The 21,098-nt window shown below is 33.5% G+C and overlaps 2 protein-coding genes across 5 annotated transcripts in view; both read right to left on the reverse strand.

The window, feature by feature from the left end:
- Window positions 1-276: 276 nt before the first annotated feature.
- LOC143461877 (arrestin domain-containing protein 1-like) lies at window positions 277-16,581 on the reverse strand. 2 transcript variants are annotated; one of them, XM_076959793.1, is made up of 10 exons: window positions 16,078-16,581; window positions 10,415-10,471; window positions 9,451-9,585; window positions 8,557-8,655; window positions 6,210-6,340; window positions 4,096-4,238; window positions 3,168-3,324; window positions 2,870-2,935; window positions 1,756-1,927; window positions 277-1,662 (listed from the first exon to the last, which is right to left on the reverse strand). In XM_076959793.1, the coding sequence occupies exons 1-10, from the start codon at window positions 16,082-16,084 to the stop codon at window positions 1,523-1,525; spliced, it is 1,107 nt and encodes a 368-aa protein (XP_076815908.1). In that variant the 5' UTR covers window positions 16,085-16,581; the 3' UTR covers window positions 277-1,522. The 2 variants fall into 2 exon arrangements, with proteins under 2 accessions (XP_076815908.1, XP_076815907.1); XM_076959792.1 differs by lacking the exon at window positions 16,078-16,581 and having other exon boundaries at window positions 10,415-12,231.
- A 3,325-nt stretch (window positions 16,582-19,906) lies between these two features.
- LOC143461876 (transient receptor potential cation channel subfamily M member-like 2) overlaps window positions 19,907-21,098 on the reverse strand; it is a 40,623-nt gene continuing 39,431 nt past the window's right edge. For all 3 annotated transcript variants that reach the window (XM_076959788.1, XM_076959787.1, XM_076959789.1), the window contains one exon: window positions 19,907-20,531. In XM_076959788.1, the coding sequence (XP_076815903.1) occupies window positions 20,415-20,531 (117 nt within the window). In that variant the 3' untranslated portion in view covers window positions 19,907-20,414. The remainder of the gene's footprint in view (window positions 20,532-21,098) is intronic.

The following is a 21,098-nucleotide window of genomic DNA, read 5'->3' on the forward strand; positions in this document are numbered from 1 at the left end:
TTTGTTAGTATTGCAACAAGTTCATATTTAATAAAAAGATAATAACTAAAAAAGTAAAATCAAAACGAGAAATGTAAATTTTAATTTATCTTTACATGAAAGTAGGTAAACTGGCCAAGTTAAATACTAAAAACTTAATCTTAATCTGCTTGCAAGAATGTATGTATACAGACTTAACCTTTCAAAGAATCCACTAGCTTGCAAACTGAGCAAGAAAACTTCTGCACTATAAGCACTATCATCTGTATAGGCGTTATTAACATTACACAGCTCATGTGCAAGTCATTGAGTATTATTAGGTTTGCGTACAAAAAGTGCATGCGTAAACAAATAAACAGATAAAATACAAATTAAATCAATAAAGGATTAACCAAATAGCTTGATCAATCAGGTTAATTTTGTATGGGTCCACAAATGCCATGATCGTTTTTAGTGAAAAAAATTACATTCATTTACTTTTAGAGTTCATCTCTAATATTAATATTTGTGCCATATCATGTCTTTCTTAGTTTGTTTGTTTTTTGTTGTGAATATCAAAAAAGTTTATGCCTTTCTTAGTTCCTTTGGTATATTGCACAAATATTGTGGAACACAAGGATTTCTTGGTTGATTATATACTGAATCATGATTACAGCCATTATCACGACATACTGTACTACATATAAACAATTCCATAGGAAATTTTCTGAAATGGTTGTTGGGACCAGTAAAAAGAAAACATCATCATCAACAAAGGCCAAATAGAAGTCATTACACAATTCTCTCAGAATCATATAATTTTTGGAAACAAATTTCAATGAGCTATAATGTGAAATCCTATCATAAATTTTACTGATTTACTAGGGATGGGCCAATACGAACCCAAACCCGAATAGATTCGCCGAATATTGCCTTTATGGAAGATTCGGGCGAACACGAATACCTAAAATGGCGAACCCGAATACAATATTAATGTACTTATAAATTTACTGACTTTCGTAAAAAATGATGATCTAGTTTCCCGACATTGCCTTGCCACCATTAATATTAGACATTATTGTGTGGTCGAATTAGAATTGTAAGCTATATCAAGTTGGAAGCTAATTTAGAGTGACCGGTATGTTTGATGGCATATTTGAGGCAGTACAGCAACCATAGCAAAGCAAATAACCTTATATACGGAATGATAAATTAAAGGAATCAAAGTTATCAAAAGGGGTACGTGGTTATAAAGCGTTTGGGAACAACAGACTTAAACGCGCAATATATGTCATAAAATCTATACATCACAAAGAACAGTAAAAAAACAAAACTGTAAGTACATAGCTGTATCGACTATTAAAACATCAACCATTAGAAATATACTTCATAAGCTAACAAGCATTTTGTAAGATTGAAAAAGTGCATACACGAAAAACTCGTTGTGTCCAAACAATATAAATGTACACATAAAAGACATCCGCCTATAAAAGTTTATTAAAGCATGTTAAGGTAAACAAATGAACTTTTCTGACTCATAGAATACATAGGCCTATATATACTGCTATTTGTTATATTGAAAAGCACTTTGGTTCCAGTCATAAAAAGCATATTGTGGAGCAAATGTATCTTCTCCCATAACGTCTCTATTTTCCCCTGTTTTGACATTAACTGCAGTAGCAGCAGTGTAGGTTGGTGGAGGAGCTGGAATAAAATAATTACTTTACTAGACCCAATATACATTTCATTACATTTTAAAATGCAAATCAAACAAGCTACTCCATAATGTATTATTACGTGCAGATGCTTGTAAACTCGCTGAAGTATCTGCTCTATCAGAATTTCTTTCTGAGTCACCAGAAAATCCAATGGCATTGTTAACAGTTGCATTCTGAAGAGGTATAGATCCTATCGTGATGGGACACAGTACGTTCAAATTTACGTGGCAGGTTGGCGTAACCGCACTCAGCTGTTTAAACAATGTTTTAAGTCAGTAAGACAAATCTCAGGTAAATTAATTGTCAAATAACTATTGTAACTACTTAATTCTATTTTCCGCAACCGTTCCAACAACTTTGTTCATTACAATTTTAATACATAAGTCTAACTAAATTTTCATTCAAAGTTAGCAATAATCAATCGATTTGAAAGTCTAACATGGTCTATCCGGAATATCTATAAGAATTCGGAAAACCTTTAGCGCCTCATTTACACTGAAGACAACACAAGAAAAATGGAAAAAATTCACCAATGGGAAGCAGCAATATTTACTATCTAATTACTTTCAAATTGGAAGTGACCTGTTTGAGATAGGCAGCTACATTAGCAAAATATGTAAGTCAGAATTTACAAATAATGACAGTTCAGAATAAACAGAGAAAGTCAAAGTCTGCAAACTATGTGAGATTTAAGGCATGAAGTTTGTATTCTAACCTTTCTCTTGTAGTTAAAGTGTCTTATCTTAATCTAGTACCCGAACCAAAGCCAGTATTACAAAAAAATTGTTAGGCCTACAAAAAGTCACCGTTTTTAATAGTAATGCAGAAAAGAAGCGCAATTCAATCTAGCCTATTTTATGCTCACTGTAGTGATCATTTATTATGATCATGATCACCATTTAACAAGTTCTTTAAAATAAGTAGAAATAAGTTCATGGGGTCTGGGTAATAATGTCTAGGTTGCTTAAAAGTTTCACGCGAAAGCAATTTCCGATGCTCCTTGATTAATCTGAATGCAAAGCCTACAGAGGCCTGAAACAAAGTTTTGAGAAAGCCCTATATTTTATTAAAAAAAGATAAGCAATTTTGCACTGCATGCTTCACTCATGTTTAGTTTAAACTGACTTTGAGAAGGAAAATATTTTGTTGTTAGTATTTTACACTGTCATATCCTTTCGTGATTGTGCGAGTACCTGAACAAAGTATTGGATATTTATGATGTTGCAAAATCTCAAACCTGATGGTGGTAAGGCAGGAATCTAAAAAAAATAAATGTTAGGTATTAAAACTTTAATCAACATTGTTTATCACAGTTTTAGTGACGTACACTGGTACAGTAACATACACAGTATCCTCAGTCAAATGATTTATCAAAATCTTCTATGCAGAAACATGAAACAGGCATCTTTGCAATTGAACCATAAAAATTTACCGTTGGATACAAAAAATTCCACTAACTCAAGAAGTTGCCATATTAAAATACTGTATTACTTGCAAGCGAACATTGTTCCATTGCTGATTTGAACGCTTAGAACAACCAGGATGTGGAATGGTATCAAACACTTCTGGCACGGTTCTTGAACGGGTGGTAGCACGAAAAGTAACACTTTGCATTATAGAAATAGTCGTAGCCTTCATGTTACTATTGCTGAAAATAAAACGTATTGTAAACAATCAATTGTAAAAATTATTCAGTTTATTTATAAGTTAAAAATTAAAATCCTGTAATATGTGCACATAAGCCATATCCAACAGCTATTAATACATTGACTGCCAAGGTCTGATTTGCATTTATGGACACAGATGCCAAGCACTTATTCTCGCAGGTTACAATGAAAAAAGTTTTTTGAGCAGTTATGTGTCACTTACAAATTTTAACATTAAAACAGTTGCCACATATATTCGTTACAGACATGCGCAGACAATATTCTTTGCAAATATGCCAATCACGAGATAAATTGTGGTGACATTCCCTTATTTTTTATACTAGAAACAGTGTTTCAGACAAAATTTATTTCCAATCGCATCATTATGAGCTATCGACATTATCCAATTTAGCAAATAAATACTATTTTGTATTCATTTTTGTGTTGTAAATTTTCAGTACATCTTTCGTCAAAAAAGCTTGTGTTTTCTTGTCAGCAAATTTGTTTCAATCCTGCCTCAGACGCTACGTATCACTTCATTGTGTGCGAAATTAAAAGATCACTCGTGGTTGTACCATTAATGGCAAAATGATAACACGAGATAACCTGTGGTAGGCAGCATAGGTCAGAATTTCAACAACGAGTTACCCCATGGTTTACAGTCAACGTGCGAATGAGTTATAATCCTTTAGTCAGCTACTAATTAAGTCACGTTTAGATTAAACTATTCTCGCATGTCTTAACTATCGTATACGCTTGGATCACTTTCTTACCTCATGTTTTCAATCGATGCATGTGCAGTAACATATTCACCTGGAACAAACCCAGCTTTATCAATCTGTAAATCTGCCTCAACAGGACCACTTCTACAACAGCAACAACATAAATGTTTGGAATCATGTGCACCAACAGGAATCTAAAAATCATAAATATTGTTGGTATGTAAACAAGCAAAACTTGACAACATGGAACCATAATATTTTTAAAAATAAAATAATTAGAATACAAAAATATATTCAACTGCTATATAAATAGAACAGCGATTTTCAACAGGGGCTCCACAGAACCCTAGTGTTTCCAGAAACATTTAAAGGGGTTCCGTTCTTTGAGCATCAAGGGTCCTACTTCCCATTTTAAGGGAAAGATTTTTTGCAATTTCTAAACAATTTATCCAAATAGCCGTCGTTACATTAATAATAATAATTGCTTAGCTATATTCAAGAAATCAATAATTTATAAATACAGCTCCTGTTCATAGGCAAACAACTGCTTAATAGTATACACCTAGTGACAGTACTGTATTCGAAAGTTTAAAAAGAGTTGCATGATTTGCGTTTGGGTATTGGAAATAACTGTTTTTTATTCTGAAGTTAAATAAAAAACAGGATATAGTTAGGCACTGTGAAGGTTAACTTTATACATATTGTTTTTTAGAAAAATATGAATATACAGCAATGTGCGACATTCTTATGAGAATATCGGCTCTGGCATGCAAGTTTGGATCTTGTGGCACATGGCGTTATTAGACAATGGTGCGTTACATCATAGAAATGTGGCTCGTACGGGAAATGGCATGATGATAAAGTCTTTTTCATTACGTAACTTTTCCGGTGTTCTCAGTAGTTAAACATTTAATAAAGAACGGGGGTAATTCCAACACACTTGTATCAAATCACCAAATACTTTTGCGCCCCTGGCTCGTGAGTGTGGCACCAATTTCGCGCAATAATTGTCGCATCCATTTAGTACTTTATCCTTCATTATCAATAAGTGATTTTTTTAATGTACACAAAATCGGAAATATTCAGTTGCAGTTACCAAAACGCACCAAATATACATCCGCTGCGATCGTGTGACATCGTTTAACATTGATGCGTGTGGAGCGCATATGACATGTGATCTTATATAACATTACCTTGTTACAAAATGGAGCATGTCATGATACTGTATGAGTGTGGTGATTACCACTATATTTATTTGAACATAAGCTTCACAAAAAGGACAACAGAATAAATACAAGCTGTCCTCGTAAAAAAGCGGCACCAAAAATCATTTTCAAAGTTAAAGCTTAGACAAAACCAGTTTTCCACCAAAATTAGGTCATGCACTATTTTGTAAGATATTGCGGTAAAATTCAAAATAAGATATATATGTTTGCATAGGACTTCAAGGTTACTTTATTAGGGTTACATTGTGAGATATCAAAAATGATATACACCACTTTTGTCACCTATGAATATAAGCTACACAAAATGTTAAAATAGATCCAGGTTATAATGAAAGAAACAAGGTATTAGTGAATTATTAAGTTAATTTTCAATTGGTTCTCTGATATACATACCATACACTGGTATTTAAATATTAATGTTGTATGGTGTACATTATATGGTAATGAAAAGCTTGAAGTTACCACACCACATCTAGTTTTACTACCAAGTCAAAAAAGTTGCGATAAATTCAGCCTATCCAACATTGGGATCTTCAGGGATCAACACTCAACAGCAACCAACAACTAATAACCAGCAACTTAACATATAACCACCACAATCAACTACAAACCACAACTCAACTTAAAACCACTTTACTTACAACCACCAAAGCAACCAACAACTTACAACAACTAAATTAACTAAGTGACATTCACGTAAAACTCACTGTTGGAGGTAAACTTTGAAAAGAATTAGAAGAACTTAACCTTGCCGAAATACCATGAACCTTCAATTGTTATACGATTTTTATGGTCATATTCATTTTTTTAGTTCTTCTTAACGAGGTTCCATGACATTTGCAAGAGTATACCGGGAGCTCTATGACACCAAATAGGCTAAAGAGCTAGAATATAAAACAAACAATCCATTTTAAAATGTGGCTTACAAATTAGTCTTACTTGTGCATTAGGAATCTCGTTTAAATCCAAATAGTCCAAAACGGTGAATACAGTCATGGTCCTATAGTTGGAGAAAATACCACTGCGGCGAATCTTCCCTTCTACTGAATACCTGACATGACCTGTGTGTGCTAAAAGGAGAAATGTCACTGAAATAAGTTATTAAAAGGAAACTTGTTTTACTGACACACCTCTCACATCCAATATTTTAAACACACCAAGGCTTATCATGCAGGTACACCCCAGTATGATCTTAGACAACATTGGGAAAAACTTAACTCAGTTAAACATATTTTGAAATTCTTAAACTTAAAGGTTAGAGTTAATTTACTAATCAGTATTTCAACTGTAGTGATAAATTTTTGAATAATTTAGCTATTATCAAAAATTATAACGTGACACAAATGCTTTCCCTCATCTGCTTATCAATTAATTGAACTGAACACAACGTGCTCAAATAAACTGAACTGGGTATGTTTGAAAAAAATTGCTGTGAATGATTAAAGTTTGTAAGATTGGCAAAATCAGAATTATTATTAGGTAGGTAGGTAATATTATTTAGGTAACGACAAGTGCAAACTTAGTAAGCCATAAAAAATCCCATTTTTGGTGTCATGTGATTTGCCTTGACGCTCATAATTTATAAGGGGCAAAATTATTTCACAAACACAGTTTTGAAACACACTATAGCGCTGAAATGGCTTACAAATTTAAGCGATAATTGTCAAGTTAAACTTGTGCTGCCAATTTCTGTATTTCATGAATGTGAAAAAATTCTATTCAATTCATGATGTTTAAAAGGAACTGCTGTTGTGCATGGTGATGACGTTTGAAATACATGCTTGAAAGCAAAGGATGGAAGAATGTTAACTACTATTTTTAAAAGCTTTGTGGTGTTAGAACCAGTACAAGTTACTTCCCATTTATGTGGTTATGTAATTGGTCTTCAACAATCCATTTATAAACAAAAATGTCAAAAGGATTTGGTGAAAATATTTCAACAAACCGCTTTACTATGATTGAAAAAAATTTTTTTTCTATTAAAATAAATTTCAAAGAAAAATATAAAACATAATAAATGATTAAAAGACAAAATGCACAAATTCTTTTAAATTTATTGGGAATGACTTGCAAATTGAGTTGTTGAAATGTACATGGTTATTATAACAATCCTATGCATCAAAATTTAGTATTCGCGTCGATTTATCTTTTGATTTTTGTCCATGTACATTTTTGTAGAGGAGATGGTGGTTAAATAAATATACTTGATCAAAGTTTCAATGAGCCATGAAGGCTTACAAGGTATAATTTGTCTTTTATGAAATAATAAGCATAATTAAGATCCAGTCAATATGAGCTGCAATCGTTTTAATACAATACACCTATTTCTTTACAAGGCATGATTCATACAGTGTAAAGAGCGAAGTGTATGTATGAAAAACATACACTTGTTACCAATTAATTAGATTTACGTTCTTATATATGCCAGTAAATCAACTTTTATTGAATTTTGTACCGCCCTGACTGAGTCTTGCAGCTCCCCAGAGCACGGCCCTAAATACTCTGCTCCAAATCATAATCTTTAGCAATCATAACCATTTCGCAGATGTAATAGTCATTCAAATGTTATGTTGGGAAGTAAAATTACTTTCCAACATCTAAATATAAAAACAACGCATAAATGAACAACAAACTGAAATTATGCTTTCAACAATACATATTGTTGCTTTCCATTTAGTTCTTTGCTATGCCAAACGAATACCAATTTTAACAAATCAGTGCAGTCTTTCACATCATCAACAGAGTGCTGTCTGGGTCATCTTCGTGTTTGGATCATCTTCATTTCATCAATTAATTGACTAAAACATCGCATGACTTTGAGAAATCTGAGCTTCCATTGCGTCATTTATTAGATAAATCAAAAGCAAAAACACATCACTATTTTCTGTGCAGAACTTTTTAAATATACTGCACAACAAGTTTGAGAAGTTTACATGGAAAATAACATTTGTGTTTCAATAATCTCTCACAAATTCAGCCTTGTGGTCTTCTATTGATATTTTGCTAACCGGCATTAGTGTTGACTTTGGTTGTTATTATCGCAAAACTTTTAATAAATTTTAAATTTCAACTTTTGTTCATATACCTTACCAACTTGAAACTGGTTCACCATAACTTCTCAATTTTATGTGGGGGTCAAATGCACTTAACAAATACAGGTAAATAACTTTGGAAATTTGTTTGATTAATACACAATAATGATTGGGAGCAGACTGCTCCAAACAATAACTCTGTAACAGACAATAACAAAAAGTTATTAACAAACTAAACAAATATCTTGCTGTACCTTCAAACGAAGATGGTAGATTAATTGGAAGCTGAAACTGAATAGGAAAGACGTGCTGACCAGCGTTCAGTGAATTTGAATTTGAACCAGCAGGAGCACCTAAAGTTTTAATCAAAAGTGAGAACTTTATGTAAACTTAATTATGTAAAGTGAGAACCAAGTGCTACAATAATTTACCCTTAAATAAAAGAAGACTTATTTAAAAAAACATACCAGACAAAAAATTTTCAATACTGTTTAGTGGGTAATCAATTATTGCCAACAATGTGTCACAAAAAATCGCAAACTCTTTACTGATTATGACATCAAAATCTGAAAACCATGGGATTGGATTAAGTACGAATAAGGCTCATAGTGTAGGCGAACAGAACTCAGTGTAGTTTGAATGTACTTAAGTGCATAACAGGAATATATCGCAATAGTCTAAGGTACAGTTAGTGCATTTACAATATTAAAAGCAGCAGATGGATAAAGACTGTGGTAAAATGGATGATTTTCATAAATTTACCAAAATGATTGTAGAATCGACAGTAACATGTGACTAATAAAGTGTTTTCTGCTGTTTTAGCTCGTGTATTCGTTCTACGTATGAGCCGTAACTACCAACACTTTGCTCCTAAAATGAAACATGATACACCTAAATCCATACTTGACTCTAATGCTCGAGGTCACTTGTGTTGATATTACATTATGCACTTATAATCGCCGCAAGCTCTATCCCAACTTGAAACAAAAGCGTGATATGTTATTGACAATAATAGCTTTACTACTAAATACTATTGAAAAACCCCTAACCAATAGTTTAAGAAAGCATTGCCAAAAGTCTTATTGTAGCAACATAGCTAAACCACAGAAATTTAAATCCATTGAAAAGAAAATAAAAAAAATTACTACCATCTCCATAAATAGATGCATGACTTTTAAAATATCCTTCTGAACCACTATAATGATTAGTTGTTCTGTTTTCTCCACTCCCAGATGATTCTTCCCAATGAACATAGGCAAGGCCTTGAAATGTCACTTCTATAGCTACAAAATAATAAGATTCTATCTGAAGGGCAGGCTTTACTATAAATAAATTCTCATCTAATAAAAACAAGTTTAAAAATTTAACTTACGGCACTAATAAACTTTACTTATGCTAAACCTTACAAACCAACTGAGGAGAATAAACAACAAGAATAACATCTACCTTTAAAGGTCAAACATTCTTAAAAATAGAGTCAAATCGACCAATCAGTATTAGCAAAACGCCTGTTCATGAAATTAAAATTTTTTGCTGACTTTTTATTAGAATTGAGAATTTAGGCGCTTTTCTCTGCTTGTTAGTTGCTATTTTATTGGGGAATTGATGTTATTTAAAAACAAATGCTATGCATAAGCATTGGCAATCATAAAAGATGATTTGTGCAACAGATATAGGAATCAATAGGATCATAGCCCAATAGTATAGCCTAAAACAACAATGACAATAAACAACATGGCTAATGGCCAAAAATAGCTTGGTTTAGTCTTGGTCAACAATATATACAATACACAATTTTGCATTGAAACAAACATTAAACAGTGATAAACAGGACCTGCATAAAGTTGTTAGTTTATGTTAAGCACCCAACAATGCATTGCTGTGTGAAATCGGGCTCTGCAGAAATAGATAAATAGTAGCATTTTATGGGATATATACATGAGTGGAATAGTATTTGATCCTGTTTCCAAGATCCCTTTTCCTAAACTACGTTGTTGCCTTACTTGCCTATAGTTGCTCAAAAGGAGCATAATAAGCATAATACAAGTAATTATTACAAATACAAAATATAAGTAATTGTTACAAATGTATTAACAATAAAAAACTACTAACCTTGAAAACTCAATGATTCTGACAATCCAATGGTAATTTGACCAGTTAAGATTTCACCTGGGTTATAAATTTGCTTATTTAAAGAAATTGTAAATGTTACTTTGCCCATAATTCTCGTATCTTAAAGAATATCTAGACAAGAATTTTCCAAACTGAAATAATGCAAATAAATTAATGTTGTTTTTAAGTAATCTCAGTATTTTCGAAATGACATGAACATTTTTGAATAAGTGCACCATCCTGTCTGAAAATGTACCGGTAATCTTCTTCTAACGCCTATGCTAAAAGTTAAAACTACTAAGATAAGTTAATCTAAACCAAAAAAGAGTCGATAGTAGGCAAACTAACCAAAGAAACTTTTGACAATATTTTGTGGTTAAGCAGTTATTGCCAAAATTAGATCACAAGTTTGCCACTAGTTGTGATGGGAACGGTTGCAATTATGATATCATAACTTGAAATAAACAATTGTGATGATTGGTCTTTCAACAAAGTGTGGTAGTAGTAGGCTAGCTAACCTTTTTGGATCGAATATGGCCTTATAAGTAGGTGACTAGTCGCGGATTTATTTTCAGCATATAAATAACATTGTGTGGCGATACATGTAGACCAACCGAGAAAGATTTCATGTCATTATGACAAACATCAGCATTGAACTGAGTTATCAACAACAGTAAAGACTCAGCTCAGAGAGTTTTAGCCTAACATCTATTTACTTTTACCAGTATAAATGCACTGGATGTAACTAAATGTTTCTCAGATGAATAACACAAGACTTTCTCCACATAACGAAATAAAACTTAAAATAAAATATTACTTACAGGAAATTTAATAATAAGGCGATCTGCTTTATTTGACCATTTTGGTACAGTCCTGAATTTTGCCATAAAACATTTTCTGGTTAGTATGACCAGTCTTTGGACACTATGACCACTTTTTCCATCTCTTTCAAATCTTTCATGACAATTACACAATGGGACAGTGACAATTGTGCCACAAGTAATCTCAAGTCACAGGTCTGCATCATTGACTTTAATCTTAATGAAAACATTGTTGGATTTGTTGTTTTTTTTGTCTTTTTATGCCTAACTGTATCAATCCTAGTGCAGTTAAACGGTATCATAGCAGCTACGGTTACTGTGACCATTCGTATATTATGGCCACAAAGGTTTGGTCCCAAGGTGGTCAGTAATAGGCAGAAGCCACTGCAGTTCTTATTTCAAGTCTCTTAGTTATATACATAAGCTGTGATTTATACGCTTTGTTTCGTTCACTACTATGATACAAATACAGTGTATATATATATATATATATGTATATATACAAGACTTGAATGCATGATTTGGCTGAAATAAATCTGTTCCTTTCTGCAAAAATTTGGTTTTGAACTGAGTTAGAAAAAACCTGGTTTGGTATATTCTTAATACAAACAAAACATATTTCTTAACAAATACGCGTGATACTTTTATCATTTTTGATCCAAACACTACAGTCATACACATGAACTTTACATTGTTTTACATTGAACTATACATGTCATTATTGTTACCATCTATGTAACAACTAAAGGTAACAACATGTAACAACTGCAAATTTTTGCAACACAACACTTTGCCTATACTGTAGTTGCTTAACCAATAAATATTACTGATATTCTTTGTCGAGTAAAATTAATGACAAATATCCTTTGATTAAAGAACAACTTGTTTTAGCATTTGCCTCTCTCTTTTAGGTATTGGTTTGTAAAGCGTTTCACAAGTGAATAGCACAAGGCTTTCTCCACATAACGAAATAAAACTTAAAATAAAATATCATTTACAGGAAATTCAACCTGTCGTACTCAAGTTGGCTATGTGACCTCATGACTCAAAACATATTTTAGATCAAAGGTGTTGTGATTTCTTCTTGGGAACTCAAGTAAAGGCTTTAAATGTTCTGCAAAATTAAAACCATGTTAAGCATTTTTTTTAAATTTTTATGCACAGGATACCTGTGCTATCCACCTTTGTAGTATTATACATTTACGGGGTCTGCTTTAATTTCGCACTCCTGTAATTATCAGCATCAAGTAATGAGGAATTTTTCCGTAATAATGTATTTTCTATTACCGTGTAATTTCACTCCATTCAGGCCTCATGCCCCATTTAAGTAACTCTGGTCTGCAGAAAATGTACTTGTTGTGGTATTACTGCCATTTTATAATAACTACCTGTATCATATCATGGTGTTGACTATTTTTATCTTCTGGATTTCCTTGGCTTAGGTTGCACTGTAGGTTTGTTAAATTACCAATACAGACGAATACAGTACTCATATTTTGCACACACGGTAAGCTGAAAATTTGAGGAAGCATTGCCAAGAAATTTCAAGTCAAACTAAATTATTTTTTTCTTTGCATTATTATGACTTTGTATTAATATTTCCTTGCAGGTTCTTGCTCTCGAGGTCTAGCCAAATTTTTCTGCCTAAGTCATGGCACATATATAGTTATCGTTGCTGCTAATTTGTCAGGAGTAACGAACCACCATAAGAAAGCAAGGCATCATTGAATATATTTGCGAAAATGAGTGTCAGTTTTTCACCCCCCACAATTGTACTGTATACTAAACCTATGGCCAAAACTAAAATAACCCGTTCTTTTATTTCAGCAAAATGTAATAATGTACTTTAAATAAATTTGTTATCACAAAAAAATTGTTATCTCCATGCTACATTATACAGCAGTACAAGTTATGTCACAAGTAGTTGACAAACACCAACCATAATTTGTTATAGCTTAATTGTCATATACAGGTATTTAAAATAATACAGACAATAAATCATATATACAATTGTGGGGATCATGTAGAAACATTGCAATAATTATATATATTGGCATTGCATAAAGTTTGATTTTTCTCCAGTCTAGATAATGTAATAATGTGCAAAGCTTGTAGCGTGCTGACATAGATTGAAGTGTTTCAAGTACCTTGTTTTCGTGGTGTAATATGCGACACGAGGTTTATGGTAGCAGGTATTGTTCTAGTATCTTTAATCACAAGCGTAGTTGCAAACCAATATGTGATATAGTAAGTGTGTCAAGTGGTTTTTTTTGTACTGGTGTAAAGCGGTTTGAATGCTTTGTGAGAAAAAGGCTTAAATTGGAACTGACACGTGATTATGGGCTGATTGGCTAAAAGCTGATTGGTCAATACTTTAGTATAAAAAGAAATGTTTTGTTTAAAATCGCTCTCTTGGAAATTCTCTCTTCTCTGAGTTATTTCCCTTGTTCTGCTAAATTGAAGTTATTACTGAATTATTATGAAAGTGGGACACCATAAATGGTAACCCCGTCTTTCTTCTGCAAACGAAGAAGAACACATGCACTTCTGAAAGATTCGATTATAAAAGGTGCAAATTGGAGTCAGATTAGGATCGAGAGACAAAATTGCATTCAACCGTCTGTTAGCGAGAAAATTGCGGCAGACATTTCAAAAATTCTCGAAGTAACCAGTTGAAAGAAATCTCGCTAACGAACAATGACTATCATGCTACTGGCCTTATGGATTACGATGATGACGACGCTAGCCAACACTAGCCAAATCCAGCAACCAACACCGACCAGCGTCAAGCATCGCTCAAAAGAAAAATGGAAGAAAAATCATCAAGAAGAACGAAGTTATCAATCTGTTGTGGACACTTCTACATTTGATTCTGCACCCGATTAATTCTTAGCCGGTAAAGTACATTACTCATTTCTGAATAAATCGTAGCTTGTTATTGGTGTTATTAGATATTAGCTAGCGCACATATGTCAGGATTATTAATAACAAAAATATTAAATACGTTTCTTATTCTGATTTTACCTTATAAATTTATGTCCCCAAGGACAACGCGCATATAAATTCATACTGTAGTTATATCTTATATTTGTTCTGCGTAAACCGCGCATCATAATCATACTCGAGAAATTCAATTTGAATTAAAAGTTAATGTATTCCTTATCCCGCTGTCGACTTCTATCTATACTTATTTTGCCATATCATGTTTTGTGGTAGATGATTTTTTATTTTATTTTATTTGCATGGACACAGGCTAACTAAGCCACATACTTATCAACGGTCACTTTCACCCCATTGTCTACCTACAAAGCATTCTCTTAATCTTTTCTTACGCTAAACACTTTTAGCTACGTTTTATATTAACCCACCTTTATTGCTTCATAAATGACTTACATAAGTACAAGCGTTAACAAAAACGCCGTACGATTATTTTGCCTTGTTTGTCATCATACCAGGTTGCAAACTGCTATCCTGTATAAGTCAGAATCTGTTGATTTGTAATTATCCCGTAATAACCTCGATTCACAAATGGGTCCACTAAACTTGCATACAACAAATGCAAGCAGAAAACGAGTTGAGGCGAATCGCGATAATAAGCTTATTACTCAGACTGATCGAACTTTTATTTTCTTCTCCTGCATTATGCAAATCCTCTTAACCCTTACCCACCCTTATACTTACATTATCTTGCTATGAAAATTCGGTAAACCAAACGCGTTGTCCGATATCATTTGTGTCAAAATATTGCAATGCATTAGTTATAATGGCAATCATTTTATTCAAATTGTTTGTGTTAGGTTTTGTGTGCAACTACATTTACGATACTTTTATGTTACTTTGGTTTATGGTAAAAAGTATATAACAAAAACATCTCAAAATATTTAAAAACCCTTCTATATAACATAGCATTAGTGAAGAATGTTTACTGCTATTTTTTCTTTTGCATATTCCATCTGTGTACGTTCGTTGACCGCATCACAATCCTGACTGGAGAGAAAACAAATTCTGCATTCACATTGCAAGCTGACAACAAGAATCTTGCAACCTGCCACACCGACATTCCTACCTCGAAGCTTTTCTGAGTGGGGGGAATTATTGTGGGGATCATGTAGAAACATTGCAATAATTATATATATTGGCATTGCATAAAGTTTGATTTTTCTCCAGTCTAGATAATGTAATAATGTGCAAAGCTTGTAGCGTGCTGACATAGATTGAAGTGTTTCAAGTACCTTGTTTTCGTGGTGTAATATGCGACACGTGGTTTATGGTAGCAGGTATTGTTCTAGTATCTTTAATCACAAGCGTAGTTGCAAACCAATATGTGATATAGTAAGTGTGTCAAGTGGTTTTTTTTGTACTGGTGTAAAGCGGTTTGAATGCTTTGTGAGAAAAAGGCTTAAATTGGAACTGACACGTGATTATGGGCTGATTGGCTAAAAGCTGATTGGTCAATACTTTAGTATAAAAAGAAATGTTTTGTTTAAAATCGCTCTCTTGGAAATTCTCTCTTCTCTGAGTTATTTCCCTTGTTCTGCTAAATTGAAGTTATTACTGAATTACTATGAAAGTGGGATCATGGTGTAAATATTGCTAATTCGATACAACTTATTCGGACAATATAACAACTAAACTTTATGAAGTTGGTGTTGATTTAAGAAACAATAAATAAGACAGTAAAAAGCAACGGAGTCAAGATAACTAGCTCGGAGTCAACAGTTAGACTTGGCTTAGGCCAGTCTAAAACTAATCCACCACACACCATATTCCCATACAATAATAGTCATATACCGGTAGCCTACATGACATGTTTTTAAACAAAATAGATAGCCTATGCCTTACAATGCATTTCGGCAAAAGACGTTGGTAGAACATTGCAAAGACGTCAATGACGTTTAACCAACGTTAATGTGAGGACGTGTTCCCGCTGGATAATAGCCTGTTGTAACAACTAACAGTCCTGAACATTGTCAACTATTCATCCTAATGTTGTAGCCTAAGCCTACATTGTAGATTGTGCTTGATCACAAAAACAAGAATACCCTAGCACGTGTTAACCGATAAACTCTCCTTATAAAGATGTAAACATCATGTGATCTAGATACCATTGGAATAAAGACAAACAACTCACACAAACGCGCTGTCTTTTTTCGGTTTTAATCCCGCTGCCCTTATGACAACTTCTTTGTTTACTTCAATGTTCGCTACTATAGTCGGGGAAATACCCAGTATTATTTTTTGATTACTTGATTGATTTTCAATTGTCACCAGCCCGTTCTCCTAACTCACATAACCGCCTATCTCAGTGAGCTGCGTGACAAGTTACGGTAAAATAATCACTTCCATCATTTTCAGGTGAGTGGCAAGACATTTGCTTAGATAAGTAATACATAAAAACAAAGTAAAAAGCAAGCCGCAATTTTTACAGCACAAAAATACAGTAGTTAGTTTAAACATTACATATCAGTAAAATAAAAAAAGTATTTTAAAATGTTCTCTACTCAGGTAATCTCCTAACTATGAAACAAATGATTGTATTGTATTGTTTGTTTGTTTTTCGCAATTGATTGTGGAGAGAAAAAGGTATGGTGTCAATCTCGTTATAACATGCCAGAGCGAAAATAGTGTGACGGTTACGTCACGAGTCATGGGTTGTTTTGTAAAATCTTGTGATTCAATTGTTGACCGGGCTTGAATTCTCCTTGATGACGTTGTGGCGGTCCTGATAATAAATTTAAATAAGTTCTAGAATTGGCATTTTAAAAGCGATTGTGTATTCTCCGCGGTTAGATGTAAATTAAATATTTAAACAAGTGTACAGTATTATTCTTTATCATTTAGTATGTGATAAATATATCAATTAATGTAATATAAAATTGTGTACGACATAGAATTCTCGTCTATCGAATCAGCGAAGCATAACACTTTGTGACGTAATCGATGCTTTCCCTGTGCGTGCATTTTGATTTATTCAGTCCTTTTGGTTTCTACGTTCAACGCCGCAACATGTCTTTGTGCTGTTGCTGTCACAATGTTCTATCTTGATTTATTCGTTCAATGAAACTTCAATATAACCAGATTATACAGTTGTCGAGGTGTACAATTAATTCTAAGATTAAGAGAAGCGAAACAACGACCTGAGACTCATTTATCATCGAGGACAGACAACAATTCTACAGACAAACTTTGTAATTGAAGTGGTCGTCCTTACAGGCTAAGGAACGATAAACAATCATTTCATTACAAGTAATATGCATAGACAGAGTTTAAGCAACTAACATCATTGTCACGCCATTTGAGAAATGAGAACTTATATCATCGAAGCAGAAGTAAAACAAGTTATCAACCATCAATCGTCCTCGCTCATCCTGTAACCACAGCCGCCAGCATACGCAGTCATTATGGCGAATATGTTTGTTGTGTAATACTTCAGACAAGTAATACAGCAACGAATTAATATATGTCATAATAGCACCATACGCTCACTAACAATCAACGAGCAGGAAAAAAACACCCAAGCCCTAGAGGGCTTCGAGTACAAGATGTTAACTATGTTGTGGTGCTATAGTTGGTTAAGGTTCAGGAAGGACACTCGAATGCAAAACAGGTCACATAACCGAAAACAATGGGAGATAAGAAAATTTTCCTAGTCTTGTGAGTGCACCAGTAAACCTGGGTCATCCAGAAACAGCATTCTGAACATTGGTCAACTTCTTTTTTTCAGAAAAAAACAATTGAAGGTTTTCCTCCGATACACCAACTAGGCTACATCCAATGGTTGGCGTTGTAGCCAAGTGGTTAGAGTGCTCGGCAAGTAGTAACGCAGCTTGTGTTCCGCGTGCAATACTCAGTCACGCTATCGCTGTACTACCCTTGGGCAAGGCATTAAAGACACTTGCTCCTGTTCAGTGGACTTGGTGAACGGGTCCAAATTTGGGCAATACAATATAAAAAAAAAAAGTTAAAAATATGTGACTAGCAAAATTTGTGCAAAGGCTAGCTCGGTAACCGGGGCTAGAGCGATGAGGAATCCTCGCCTGGTTTAAGTCGTGTAAAGATTTTCCTCAGTCTGAAGATAACGATTATTTATCATACTGTAGCGATGGCTGGGGCTATATTAATGTTTTTGGATGACATAAAGCGAAAGGCTTTAATTGTTCGTTTAGAACTCATTTTGTCTATTTTACTTTTGACTCCGTTGCTTTATGCTATCTCTTGTTGTTTCTTTAAATCAGCACAACGTTCATGAAGTCCAAATTCTTAAACAGAATTCCGAAATGTAGTCGCAATTACATCAGAAGAAATTATCATGTCATTTCCACAAACACACTTTTCATATAGACCTTTCATAAACTAAGATTTTCCAAAAGAGAGATTTTTAAAAGAAGCACGATTAAACCCCTATCAATTCTATTTATCCTTTTGCGATAGCCAATCAGCTAAGGCCACCAGTTCTACATATCGATGTGGTCTGCTTACTGGGCGTATTGTTGGGGTTCTGAACTGTTAATTAGTGCTTGATCGATTGTTCGCTAATCTGACTCCATTGATAGCGCGTTCATTAACCCCTGATAGCCTGTTAAGCATCACTGTACCAGAACCAAACTGTAAATGTCTTGAATAATTGTTTATTTCGGTTCTCAACGAAACGGTTACTGTTTTCAAAGTTTATAGAATCAAGCTGCATTCAGTAGACTACAAATTACAGACTCTCAATATTAGACTTCTATATCACAACTGACGCATTGAGCGCTGTAGTACGAATGACGTAAATCGGAAGTAATGAAACTGGGTCGTGTACAATAAACGTGGCCAAAATATAGTACAGCGCTTGTTAAACACACGAAATAGAACACTAATAACATTATATTATCATCAGATCTGCACGAGAATGCCGTAGGAATAAGGGCTAATTATGAAAATTAGCGCAGTGTCCCAGAATATTTCCTTTTTTAGCCACTAACAATTTGACAACACTACTTACGTCACAGAACAATGTCAACAAGAACACGTCTGACTCTAAGCATACTGCAAGCACTTGAAAAGCATTTCCCAAAACCATTTATTGATTGAAATCCGGCAACTATTTACGTTTTTAAGAATTAGATGTTTGAATGAGATGACTAATCAAAGACAGTACAACTTTCTTAATAATATGCACAACCTGTATCACTACAAATGCCACAATACCGTACCGTATGTTCTTTTATGGAAGAAGTTTGTCTACAAACTAAGCTGCAAATAAGTGAAGTCCAGCTATTGCATTTATCCCTATCGTAATATCGAAAGTATGTTGAATGATTTTTTTGATTCGATCTATTAATGCTCTTATATTTAAATACCTTTTCTTCCAACGAATAGCAAAATAAATCTTGGGTTTTTTATTTTACTTGCATTTTTACTGGAGGCCACTATCTAGAAATTACCGGTACCTTTTACAATCTGTAAAATTTCTGAATTAGTTTATACCTGTGCAACCTATATTTTTCATGTATAAATTTCAAGAAGGGTTTTATACTGTTATTCGAGCAGGCTACTGGCTACACTTAAACACAGCAGCACGCTTCTTTTGTTTTGGATCTTGTATAATGTGATCTTTAAGAAATTAACGAAAGCCTTAGCCTATGTTTTGAAACTTTTAGGATTCATAAATACTGCAGTTCTACACAACTTGTCGTGCAATAGTCATACATTTATGGTTTAATTGTAATAGTGTCATGACGTTAACAAACCACACATTAGCAAATAGGTAATTATAATTTTGAATACGATTTAGAAAAAGCAATGTAGCACCAATTAATTGAAATCAACAGTGATTTGGAAAACTAAATACAACTACAAAGATACCTAACTAACTTAGCTACCACAAGGGCCAACACAAATCATATAATATGTCACGACCTAAGACAAAATGCCAACTAAAGTATTAAAATTATGCAACTATAGTGTGTGCAATGTGCAGTATGTTAATTGCATATGATCATAAAGTGCACTAAAATCTACAAAACTGAAAATTGAAACATTGATCGTATATAGTTTTAAATTAACATAAAAAATTACCACAGTAACGGTATACATAACACTGTGACGAATAAAAATTTGCCTGATGAACGTTTAAAGAAGTTTGCACCGGTAATTATGATTCTTTCAGGAGCAATGCTATCAAAATAAGTGCTTGTTCAATAATATGCCTTATGCAAGTTTGCTACCTGCGCAATAAATTTTTCATGACTGGCAAATAATTTCAAAGATTTATCAACTTTCTTCCACTTTACTTTCTTTGCTTCATCACCAGGCTGCAAACAAAATTATCACAGGTTGATTGTAAGAGCTTAAGATATTACTTCCCTATGAAAGCAGGCTACAACCCTTAGCAATATATTATAATAATTGTATACGTAATTGCATTCACATTATGTCCATGTGTCGGGGCAAGTGCTAATACAGCTAAATCTTATATCCAAGAAAACTTGTCAATAAATATACTGAAGATTTTTCTAAAAGTAATTTCATGGTCAAGCAACTACTACTACAAATTTTCCAAGTATTATGGCAATTATGAAATCCAGAAACCAAATCTTAAAAGAAGTTATCTCAAAAGTCTTGCATCATGAAATATTTAAGTTGCTTATCCAAAAGCACCAAAAAGTCCCTGCAATGTGCTTGGGCAAGACATTATTGAGGTTTGCCTCTGTTTTGTCATTTTTGTGAAGTTCAAAGTTTAGGCATAACCACAAAAAACTAACAAAGAAATTAATGAAGCGGTTATTGCATAGTACACACACACAAGTATAAAAACCAAACTTGGATACTCTTATACTCAAAATATTTGTAACTTGCTTGCCATTCAATATTCAATGCCA

This window comes from Clavelina lepadiformis, chromosome 6 (assembly GCF_947623445.1).
Source record: "Clavelina lepadiformis chromosome 6, kaClaLepa1.1, whole genome shotgun sequence".
Classification (NCBI taxonomy): Eukaryota; Metazoa; Chordata; class Ascidiacea; order Aplousobranchia; family Clavelinidae; genus Clavelina; species Clavelina lepadiformis.

Excerpts from the sequence above, each read along its gene's own strand:
- LOC143461877 (XM_076959792.1), bottom strand. The coding sequence starts at position 10,523 with ATGGGCAAAGTAACATTTACAATTTCTTTAAATAAGCAAATTTATAAC. Across the intron at positions 2,936-3,167 it reads GGAACAATGTTCGCTTGCAA|ATTCCTGCCTTACCACCATC; the intron begins GTAATACAGTAT and ends TATTTTTTTTAG. Across the intron at positions 1,663-1,755 it reads GAGTTTACAAGCATCTGCAC|CTCCTCCACCAACCTACACT; the intron begins GTAATAATACAT and ends ATTTTATTCCAG.